Raw genomic sequence first — 12,349 nt, forward strand, 5'->3', positions numbered from 1 at the left:
ATAACACCGTCACACTTCTGCCAAAGAGCATTTGCGTGGAAAAAGCAGATCGCATGAGGAGGGTCGTGACGGCGCTCCGAATGCGCCATGTCGCTGTGGCCCCAGCTTCTATTTCTCCAGCTCCGTCATGCCTGCATTTTTCAGTGTGTGATCTCCGCTCGGCTTGATGTAACAGTTCCAGCTCTGTCCAAGCTTTACTTCACCCCTTCCTCCACAGTAAAGCTGGGCTTATGATTTGTAACGAATTGTAACCTACTGCAAATGTGATAATGCTAATTTGATATATTATACAGACAGATTATACATATTATAATATCCCATTCTAAATCCACAGGCATTAATATGGAGGCACAGGTCTGGAACTCTACATTGTCGCCTTCTCCACAGCACTCAGCACGTAAATAAACATGGTCTGCCACTTTGTGGCTGAGTTACTGTGGTTCCTAAATGCTATGCTTCCACTTTTCAATAATACCACTCAAAGTGGATTGTGGAATCTAGGAGGGAAGATATTTCACAAACTAGCTTGATGCAATGGGTGACTTGATATTTACACCTGTGGCATTGGAATGGAAGGTTACGGTGGTTAGGTGGCCTGCCCCATTTATTTTGTCTGTATAGTGTAAAGAGCGACTTAGCAATCTCAAATACAGTCCCTATGCAGTTCTAGCCATTTCAAGTAACAGAGCTGGGCTCTCTGCTTTCTTCTCCAAGCATGTTGAGCTGTTTAATGATGTTGTTTTGCCAGCAGAAAGATGAAGCTTCAGGTCTTGGAGAAAGCATATGGTCCCAGCTAAAGGAAGCTTTCTCATGAATACACTTAACTTTTCTAAAGTACCTTTAAAGTACCCCCAAGTACCTTTTTATTTTTTGGGACATTAAGGAGTCCCCACAAGGAACAATTATATTCTGTAGCTGGGGATGACCTGGAAGGCAGAAGCGACCACAGTGACAGCTTTAGTCAAACACTGAGGTAACACACCTACTATTTGTGAGAAAATGCACTCAGATATTCCAAGATGTTGTTTGAAAGAAAACACCGTTTGTTCAGTACAGTGTCCCTGTCACTACACCCAGGCATTGGGATCCACAAAGACCACTGGTCAAACCAACACCCAGTCCAGCAGCACCTTAAACTTTCCTAGGCAGTCTCCCATTTAAGTACTGGCCAAGTCTTTATCTACCAGTCCCACAGACTTCAACAAGTGATGGGCAAGGACTAAACAGTGAAATGTGAGTCAGAATCACAGAAAGGTTCTGTCAGAACAATATATTTTGCACTACTTTTCTTGGTCTGAAAAGTATTCTCAGATTTGGAGTGGAGCAAGGGGGGGATGGTGTTATCGCTTAAATTCAGTCACTATCAGTTTCACCCATCTGCGGGGGAGTGATAGACTCTGTAGAATCCTTCAAATGTCAGCCAACAGGCTGCCGCTGACACTGACGCTCCTCAGCCCAAAGGCCCCCTCAACGATAACAAATTTGTCCCTGCTATTATCTCACCGCCGAGCCGTGCCACAGCTCCATGGAAGCGCTATGACTGCGATGGATGTCTTTGACACTTCTAGGTCATGAGGAACATGAGTTGAGGTTGGAGAACCTCACCTTTTAATGGAATCAGACAAAACACAAAATGGCTGCTGTGTTCTTTGGAGTGTTGGCTCTAATCAGTTGCGCTGTTGTGATGAATAAGATCCTGCCTGAAGAACACGTGACAGAACTGCATTATGGGTTGAAAGAATACATTACATTGAATGTTTAATGCTAAAAATTAATATACAGTGCTATATAGTGTTTTAATTAATTACAAAATTTAGCGATGTTTAATACAACCACAGTGCTACTGTACATCTCTGCACATATCTGCTGTGATGTCCCCAATATGTCTGTTGTCCAGACACACAAGACATTGGGCCATTTATTGGTTTGCCAAGCTGACCAGTGCAGCTTTAGAGTAGGGTTAGTACCACCAACTCATTTAACACACATGTATACGTGTGGAAATACAGAAATATATAAGTGTAGATATGTGGAAACATTCATTCATTCATTCATTATCTGTAACCGCTTATCCAATTCAGGGTCACGGTGGGACCAGAGCCTACCTGGAATCATTGGGCGCAAGGCAGGAACACACCCTGGAGGGGGCGCCAGTCCTTCACAGGGCAACACAGACACACACACACATTCACTCACACACTCACACCTACGGACACTTTTGAGTCGCCAATCCACCTACCAACGTGTGTTTTTGGACTGTGGGAGGAAACTGGAGCACCCGGAAGAAACCCACGCGGACACAGGGAGAACACACCACACTCCTCACAGACAGTCACCCCGAGCGGGAATCGAACCCACAACCAGGTCCCTGGAGCTGTCTGACTGTGACACTACCTGCTTGAAATATATAAATAAAAAATTACAGAAATGTGCAAAAGCCAAATTCAATTGTTTGTTAAATTATTTATTTAACCTTCTCTTTTTTGGTCAACAATAAAAAAGCCATAAATTAATATTGTGCTCTTTCTTCTCACATTTACCAGTCACCACTTAAAAAAACTACCCGCCTAATATTGTGTAAGACCCCCCTTATGCTCGGGAATCAGATTTGTCCCCTTTGAAGCAAAAACTCCACAAGACCTCTGAGGGTGTGCCGTGTTATCGGAGATGGAAAATGATGTTGAATATCAGCTGAATATTAGTTTACTCTCTAATATTGCTTTAATCAGTCTTCATCATGTTGGAGCTCTCCTGATTGTGTCTAAGTCCGATGCTGCATTCTTCATAGCCTGTATACCGTGTGCTGATTGGCCCAGTCTGTGCACAAACACACCTAACAGCAAATTAAATCTAGTGGGGACAATTAAACATGACCTCATTTGCATAATCTACCCAGCTCTAGAGTTAATTAATATGAACATTAGCATTTCTGGAACTGTATTCCTGTGGTGCCCATCTCTATGTGAATTCATGTGGGAAACATGATGATATATTATTAATGAATAATAAATAAATATAAATAATAAATAATAATAATTATCCCAGATTCTGTACAATGTGTACAAAATATAGCTCACATTTATGATGCCTATATCCAGCCTGAACATTAGCCTCAACCCTGCCATGTATCCTACCCCCGTGCCCCTAATCCCTATCTACAACCTTAATCTTAATCTGAGTTGGTTTTGAACGTTGCCTAATATTCCATCTCTCCGGGGAATGCAGTTCCACCTTTCCTCGGCCCAGTGCATATGCCTCTACACCCCTTTACCTGACTCTTGGCATTGATCATGGTGACTGAAGGGCACCCCCTTCTGTTGGCAATGTTCATCTATGGAGAGTCCACAACGCAGTATCTGTGTCCTTAAGGGTTTTTTTGGACGCTATTCATTAATTTTCTATTCTCACCCAACCCTCCACTAAATTTGCCACATGACACCCCCCTCTCCTACACCTAGGGCCATGGCACAGAGTGTCGTTTTGAACTTTTAACCCCTCGAGTCCCGATCAATGCTGTGTATTATTTCCTCCTGATCATGAAATCATTAAACATACCACATGCTTGACACACTTCAGAGGACTTAGTGCTAGCATTGTCACTGCCAGTCCATCATCTCAATCATAACATGTACCCAGACCTCATTTCGTTTTAAGCGCTGGGGCTCTAGGGACACATATGGGGGTCAGTGCACTGTGGTGACCACTGACCCCTGAAAGACCATCCTCGCTGCAAGATATTGAGTGGTCAGGGTTGGTGGAAGATGCTCAGCTGTGATGTGTTTGTCACAAGTAAACACAGTTAACATCGTGGACTCAACACAACGAGCTGCAGGTTTAAACCAGCATGTGACTGCAATCTGCAATGCATACGACTGCAATGCAAACGGTTTGGCTGGACATTTGATCATTTGCGTGGCATGAAATCTTAAGGTTGCGACCATACAGGAGGACTTTGTAGTTCTACAGTTACAGAGTAGTGTCTGTCTGTTGCTCTGTATACTTTGTTAGGTCTCCTTCACTTCATCCTTCAATGCTGGTACGAGTGGATCAGACACAGCAGTGCTGCTTGAGCTTTTAGACACTGTTCACTCAGCTGTCCACTCTGTCACATATCTACCTCACTAGTCCAGCGCAACACACACTTAACACACCACCACCACCACTTCAGTGTCACCGCAGCGCTGAGAATGATCCACCAAATCAAATCATACCTGTTCCGGGGCCCTGAGCACTGAGGAACATGGCGTCCACCTCAGTGTTGAACTCGCAGTACTGACCTGCGGATGTGAAAGTACAGTGTCAGTGTGGGAGATTAAAAAATAAATAAATAAAAAAAAAGGTGATGCTTAATTTCCAGCTTTTCTCTGTGGGTCCACGAGCCCGCGCGCCCGGGGTGGGGCAGTCTCGAGCAGATTAGAAATGCGCGGCTCTGTATCTGTCTTTGGAACTCATTACCACGAGCGAGCTCGCGACTGATCTTTTGAACCGTGGCTGAGAGGAAGTTGCGAGCGAAGTTTGTCGGCGCGCGCGCAGCTGCACTGGGGGCGCGAGCCCATTACAGTATCAATAGCGGAAGTCTTCCCCCATTTGCAATGCAATTAAAAACTCAATTTTGGGAGCGCTTTTGCGGAGAGTGATAAACCGAGCTGTAATCCCCCAATTGTTCTACCGCGCGCGCCCGCAATACACAGCGGAGAGCCTATAGGTGCCTGCTTAAATATATACAGAACTAAACCGAGAGAGAGAGAGAGAGAGAGAGAGAGAGAGAGAGAGAGAGAGAGAGAGAAACGGAGGGAGGGAGGGAGGGGCTCGTGCTGGTGAAGTTTTGCTCAGAGATGCACGAGAGCGCAAATTAAATCGAACTGCAGCATACAAACTTCCATTTCTGGCACGAGCGTCATGTTCAGTGCAGCTCATTTCAGCACGAGCCCGCGTCCTGTGTTTGTTTTTGTTTATTTATTTATCAATTTTGAGGAAGTATTTATGCATGTGAGGGTGGAAGGGGGTAAGGCTGAGAGCTTTGGGTTTGTAGCGCGCGGATATTTCAGCACCGCGGACAGTGCTTCAGACCCCAGTGCAAAACAACTGCGCGAGATATTGCTCCTCAAATCCGAATAATAAAAACAGATATTCATAGCGTCGCGAGGGCGTCTCAGGTCAGAACAGTAGCCCACTCCTGCTCTAGCTTTTATTCCACTGTGGCATTCATCCATAAATGAATATTTACAAACAGCACTAAAACAAGAACTGATCTGTACAGATGTGTACATTACAGTGACTCTGACGTGGTGGGGGTGTGTCAGTGTGTTGCGCTGGGACGAGTGGATCAGACACAGTAGTGCTTGTAGAGGTTTTAAACAGTGTCCGCTCCCTATCCACTCTGTGAGACACCTCGTGGGTCCACCTTGTAGATGTAAAGTCAGAGTGTGTGTTGGTCCTTCATCAGTGGTCATGGAAGCTGCTGGCTGTATATTTTTGGAGACTACAGCCTGAAATAGTAGAATTGCAGTTCAGTTGCTAGAACAAGGCAGTTGGTAGATGCTGCACATTGGTGAAGCTTTAGAGCGACTCTTTCATATTCTAAGGAATGAAAAGCATACTTCTAGGAAAACGTAGCTTTAGTATAATACATCTCTCTGGATTTTCCTTTAAAGCTGATGTAAGGACCAGATTTCACCAGATGTGAAGGGAAGTTTATGAAGCGTCCCTCTTATTAACTCTTATTCACCTGTTATTACTGTGTAAACATGGTTCTTGAAGGGTGTAAACACTACGTAGAACCCCAGACTCAAAAAAACTCACTCAAAGGTATGACTACATACATGGTTCTGTGCAAGGTTGAATGGTTCTTCTGGTTTCTCCTTTGGAAGAACTGCAGAACTGATGCAGGCGGTTCTCAAAAGAACCCTTTAGAACTAAAATAAGTTATTACTGCTTATGGTACCAATAGAATCAAGTTCAGGAGAATCTAGTAGCAATGTCACAAGATGTCTGACACTACATTAGTCTTTGGAGATGTGTTTTCCAGGAATTCAGACCATGTGTTTTTGTAGGAATGACAGCATCCCTAGTGCAATAATTCCATTAATAATAATAATAATAATAATAATAATAATAGGTTGCTTATTTTATTACCAGCCATACCCCCCCCCCCCCCCACACACACACACACACAAACCACAAGCGATCACCACCATCATGATACGTGTCCAATAGCAAGCCGATACGGCGCTGTGATCAATACGGTGATCGATGACGGTCAACAAAAGGGGCTTCGCGTTACTGCAGCCTCACTTCTCCACACGCAGCGGGGCTGGGGTGGGCTTCTTAAACTGAGCGAACACGACCCCCACGAGCCGGGGGGTGGGCAGCTTTAATCCGAGAAGCTCGCGCACGTGCTGCGTTCGCTCGGTCCGCTCGCTCAGTGAACTTCGGCGATCCCGCGGTTCCGTGACGGTTTCCGCCGTGATCCTCATCAGACGCTTCAGATCGAGGCGGTGGCGCGCGGCTGCAGTAGCCAGCGGAGGCTCGCGGACAAGCGGACACACAGAGGAGCTCTCCTTCATCTTCCTCCTCTTCCTCCTCTATTCAACGTCAGCTTAAGTTTGATCAATATCTCCCCGCTGCTCCAATCGGAGGGTCCTCCGCTCGCGCCAACCACCATCTTTGGGATAAGACTCTGCTGCTGTTGCTGTGTGTGTGTGTGTGTGTGTGTGTGTGTGTGTGTGTGTGAATGTGTGTTTGTGTGTGAGTGTGTGTGTGTGTGTGTGTGTGTGTGTGTGTGTGTGTGTTTTGCCTCAGTTGCAGAACATCTTCCCCCTCGTCCTGCAGCTCGACCCCGCACCTCAATGCGCTCGAGCATCTGCAACTGCAAGTGCCGCGCGCTGATCTGAAGGGATTTGTGCGGGGCTTTTTTTTCCGGGGCTCGTGCTGCTTTTCCTCGCGCCCGCGGCTGCGTATATGTTTTTCCTCCAACGCTTCGTTGTTTAGGGGCTGATTGTTGTTTCCTCCGCAAGGTTGGACTGATGAAAATGGCACAGAGCCTGCTTCTTTTTCTAATGTGGCTTTTCGGCAGATCCCTCGCTGGCTTCCCCAACCAGATCAACATCGGTAAGTCCCTCCCGGCTTGGACTCGCGTTATCCGAGCGCTGGATCTGGTTCGTTTCGCCGTTAGGAACGATGTCTGAGAAACGCTGGGTCGCTCTCTTGAGCCCCGGTGCTTAACCCATGTCCTTACAACTATGCGAACGTACTTCAGACAGCGCTGCTGTGGATCGACATGCATGACTCAAACGTGTGCGGTGCTTGCCCGGGAACACGCCGCAACAACGCAATCCCTGGCGCTCAACCGACTTTGGGCAAGAGTGCTGGTGCAGCGTTGATGTAATGCGTTCTTCCAAAGCAACACTTTCTCAGGGCGCTTAGATGACGCCTGGCTGTATTTGGTGTCCAGCAGATTTGGTTGGAAAGGGTGCTGTCAAATGAAATAGGCTGTGGCACTTTATGATTTAGTACTAAGCATGTAATGATACAGTAATAAAATAGTAACAAACTGTAATAACCTCTATATTCAATATCAATTACCTAGTTATCATTGAACAATAATTCAGAACTGATAACTGCCACCAGTTGTGAATTATTTGGGTTATTACCCTCAAAACTGCACAGTGGTCCTGCTGCAATTATGGCGTATATCTGTAAAATATGAAATGCATTCGTTTGCTTCGGACCTGTTATGTATTTAATTGGTAATGCACAGTGTTACTGCATAGTAATGACACTAGTTCATGATCAGTACTTCACCCAAGCCATCAGTTCTTACTGATATACCCTTTACACAAGCAGGGAACTGAACCCCCAGTCATCAGTTCTTATTGGTATATGCATATCTGAATCTAGAATTGTATCAAATGCACATGGTTTAGGATAAAACCCTATAATACAAATAGACTTTCAGTTACTACATAATCCTTTTAAACAACTAGGAAACTGTATTACCCTATTATTACCATATTATCACATGCTTATTACAATCTATAAAGAGGAACAACTTCTTCAATTCCATAGCACCGTTTACTTGACATTAAATACAGTCAGGTAACATTTAATTTATCTGATTCTATTATTACTAGGTTATTACCCATTAATTACCAAAGTGTAAAATAAAATGCAACCAAAGACACTGTATTATGTGAAGAATAAACAGTGCCAGAAAGTAAACTTACAAAGTGCACACTGGGAGATCTGAAACACAGACAACTACAGTTCTACAGGCTTGATAATATACCACTGATCAATTTCAACATTGTCCCCATCTTTTTCTTTTTCCTCTAAGGTGGGCTATTCATGCGGTCCACGGTGCAAGAGCATAGCGCTTTCAGGTTCGCCGTGCAGCTGTACAACACCAACCAAAACATGACGGAAAAGCCCTTCCATCTGAATTACAATGTAGATAACCTGGAATCATCCAACAGCTTCTCCGTCACCCACGCTTGTAAGTACCCCCACCCCACCCCCACAATGTTCTCAGAAGATATGTACAGGATACAGTGCTTTAGTCTCACACTGGCAGCATATGTCTGTTCAGCGTAAATGGTATCCATAATGACATTGGTCTTAAGGTCCTGTTGGTACCTTGTAGTCATGTCCACCCTCGGGAAAGAACTGTGACGGCGGTCGTATTGTTTGATGTCATGGGGCTGGGACCCTCAATGCTACGGCTTTGAACCTTTAATTTGGAACATTCCACCATTTTATTTGAGGTGTAGAAAAATGCCATTCATTAAAATAATGCAACTTAAATATATGCAAATAGAATAATAGATAGCAATTATATTCCCATACACCCACTCCAGCCCCCATTCATGTCCAAGTGTGTCCAGCAGCTTTGACCCTTCCAGGGACGTCACAGTAAAAGATCTGTGGATGTACAGTCCACAAAAAGCCTTGCTGTAAATGCACTCATTTTGTCCGAATTGTTCCTTCACCGTTCCTCTCCAACAGTAATGACTTTATCAATTACTCATTTCAGACATTCTGGCTTAATTCCCAACAGGGAGAGCACCTGGGAGTCGCTGGGTATTTTGCAAGGATGACAACTCAGTGTGTAATCCCATAAGCCTCGAATAAGCAATCCAATTTCTGGTTTTGAGAGGAGTAATGCACAGCTTACTCTAACTAAACTAAATATTCCTGCCTCATTATGCAGTGTCAGTGCGATACCTGCTGGTGTAGCGGCTTAGGTACGGGGAAAGATAGGACGTCCTTCTTATCCAGCCCCAGCCCCCTCAATCCAAACCAGTGTAAGGGCCCTATAGCTTATATTTTCCTTGATATCCCCTTTAAGATGCTTGTCTGCATTTATACTTGTGTCGTTCATTTTGTTATAACTGCCTTAAACCATTAAACCAGTTGATTTTGTAAATGTGCCTATGTAAATGGACACTGTGTTGATTGGCTGCCTTGCTTGGTGCCTCATTTACAAGCACTCTTCTTATAACTTCAGCAATAACAGTTGGCGCTAAAGTTCTATCAGGTGAAGTGGGCTATATGACACAGTGATGTACATTCAGCATCAGTTTTAATATACAGGCATTTGGAAAGAGCTAATCTTGGCTCCCACACACTCTTTGTTGCACACACACTCACACTCAGTTTGCTCCCAAGTTATGACGGCTCCAGCCATGTCAAGACGCACTTTTTATTACTCCCTTCTGACGTGGATGGCAATGATATCCCTTTTATAACATGGCTTTTCAGTTCCCATGGTTGTCCACTCTGATTTGCAAGCCAAAGTGTTTAGCAATAAGAGGATGAATAGCCGGCTGTGGAAGTGCTTTGTGGGTTACAGTGTTGGTATTTCTGACTCAAAATCTCTTTGAATTCCAAACAAGTTCCCTTGGCAACACGGAATAACCCGAGCCCTGGTGAGTTTGATTTTTTTCCCTTTTCCCTGACAGTTGTTGAAAAAAGATTGCATGTCTGATTATGCAAGCAAAGGTTTTCAAGGACCATGTGTGTAGGAGATAATATTCATTTCTCTCTCTCCCTAAACATTCACAGCTCTGCAAGATCTGAACACTCGCCAGTCATAGGGTTTTTGTCTGCTTCACCATGGTAACCGTGTTCTGTACATTGCTAGTGCTCAGTGCAATCAATGCCTTGGTGAATGCTGAATGATATTTTGGCCAAAGCCTTTTCCACAAAACACCTGTGTCATGCTTTGGTCAAAATACTATAGGGGCAAACTTTCTAAAAGACTCTGTTCACATTAAATTAGAATGAGCCTCTGTTTACTCCAAACGTGAGGCACCCAGGAATTAGTTTGTTTTTGTAATTGCTTTATCCATATTTAATCAGTATTCTAATTTATCTGCCCTTGTTGAGTCTCTCACATGAACATGTGAACATGACCAGCGCTGTGATTGGAGAAACACAGCAGAAAATCCAGCAGAAAATCAAACATGTATTTAGTTGTAGGCAAAATAAAAGAAACTGACTGGGTGGACTTGCTTTGTTTAACAGTTTGTGGCTTGGTAGGAGGTCCAGATCCACAGATTAAAGGGCACATGCACAATTTAGCCTCAGACAACAGTTTACAATGACATGCTGCATATTTAATGTCAATAAAGGGGTTAAAAATGAAGAGATTAGCTTGTTAAAGGCTCTTTTTAGTAGGGACATACATGGCCACTCCAGGCTGCTGCGACATTTTCATTCAGCCATCAATTATTTTTCATTCCCAGTGGTTTTATAAAGAGGACATCTATAATTGTGCAGACACAGTTCTCTCTGGTTTGTTTATGTTCAGAAGCTGTGCATCTTTTAAAGTGGAGTGTTATGTTTGAGGAGAAAACCCACTGTTGTTTGTATGCGGCTGAGGTTTAATTTATTTGTACGTTTTTATCCACTGTTTGAATTAACACAGAAACTCATTTGTAACTCAAGTTGTTTAGTTTTGTAGCACTTCCTGTAAAGCAGTTAGCCTTGTCCTGAACTTAGAGATATTTCCACGTACAAAAGGCTGGAGAACTAGCAAACCATGAGGAAACATCCTCAGATTTTAATTACCAATGTTTTTTGGTTTGATTTCCAGAAATCTAACCTCAGCTGAATCCAATACCTAGCATTTCTGCTACAGTTGTGGTTAGACAACAACGTCTGTTCTGGACGATCTACCATTCTTCCTGCGGAGGGGACTCAGCCTGCCACATATGAGAACCCCAATTCCCAGAATCCTCAGCAATGTCATCTGACCAATTCTACCATAAAAATGACTATTAAGGATTGTTTCAATCAGATCAGTGTAGTGTGCTTCAATTGGATCATGTATCTTTATGAAAAAAATTCAGTTTTTACTTCAAACATTAGCCTGGTATTAACTGTTGGTGGAGGTTTGAAAAGCTTGGATACAATATCACCCCAAAGAATAGGACAAATCAATGCACATGATTTTGCAGCGCTTTCCCTTGATGGAACTCATAATGAATGCAGTGATAAATGAAGGCTTCTCACTTGCCATTTTCAAACTATTTAAATATACACCGAATATCTGTGGCCAATTCAGACTTCCTTATCATCTCATTATTTAAATACAATGGAATCTAGACCCCTCTTTACCTAATTGCTGATTTGTGGAGATGGTACTATTGTGGACTGGATGATGTTGCACCCTGATGGTGGTTGAGGTGACTCCTGATTGTTCCAAATAATCTTTTGGAGTGTTGTCGATGTCTAGAACAATCATTCCTTATCCAGTTCAGGGTCGCGGTGGGTCCAGAGCCTACCTGGAATCATTGGGCACAAGGCGGGAATACACCCTGGAGGGGGCGCCAGCCCTTCACACACACATTCACTCACACCTATCACTTTTTTTTTTGAGTCGCTAATCCACCTACCAACGTGTGTTTTTGGACTGTGGGAGGAAACCGAAGCACCCGGAGGAAACCCACACAGACACAGAGAGAACACACCACACTCCTCACAGACAGTCACCCGGAGCGGGAATCGAACCCACAACCTCCAGGTCCCTAGAGCTGTGTGACTGCGACACTGCCTGCTGCACCACCGTGTCGCCCATGTCTAGAACAGTGTCATGTAATCATACCTTTCATTCATTCATTCAAAATGATTTTAATTTGGTTAACATAATATACCTCTAATACTTCTTCACGGCTTCCACATTGAGACAATTCCTAGTTGTTACTGAGATACATTGGAGCGATGTTACTAAGATATTTTGAAGATCACTGTACCCATGAGAAGTAAGTAATTTCTCTAATAGGATGATCTACAAGTAGGTTTTCTTTGTTGAGAAATGGTTATCGTTTTTTGATGACTATACCTCTAA

General features: G+C 43.8%; 1 protein-coding gene across 6 annotated transcripts in view; it reads left to right on the top strand.

Moving 5' to 3' along the window:
• Window positions 1-6,196: 6,196 nt before the first annotated feature.
• The window catches only part of gria3b (glutamate receptor, ionotropic, AMPA 3b), a 203,992-nt gene continuing 197,839 nt past the window's right edge, over window positions 6,197-12,349 (top strand). For all 6 annotated transcript variants that reach the window (XR_010795961.1, XM_066649518.1, XM_066649519.1 and 3 more), the window contains exons 1-2: window positions 6,197-7,110; window positions 8,336-8,494. Coding sequence is in view for 5 of the 6 variants with exons in the window: in XM_066649518.1 (XP_066505615.1) it covers window positions 7,026-7,110; window positions 8,336-8,494 (244 nt within the window). In the remaining variant the exon portion in view is untranslated. The remainder of the gene's footprint in view (window positions 7,111-8,335; window positions 8,495-12,349) is intronic.

This window comes from Hoplias malabaricus, chromosome 17 (assembly GCF_029633855.1).
Source record: "Hoplias malabaricus isolate fHopMal1 chromosome 17, fHopMal1.hap1, whole genome shotgun sequence".
Lineage (NCBI taxonomy): Eukaryota > Metazoa > Chordata > Actinopteri > Characiformes > Erythrinidae > Hoplias > Hoplias malabaricus.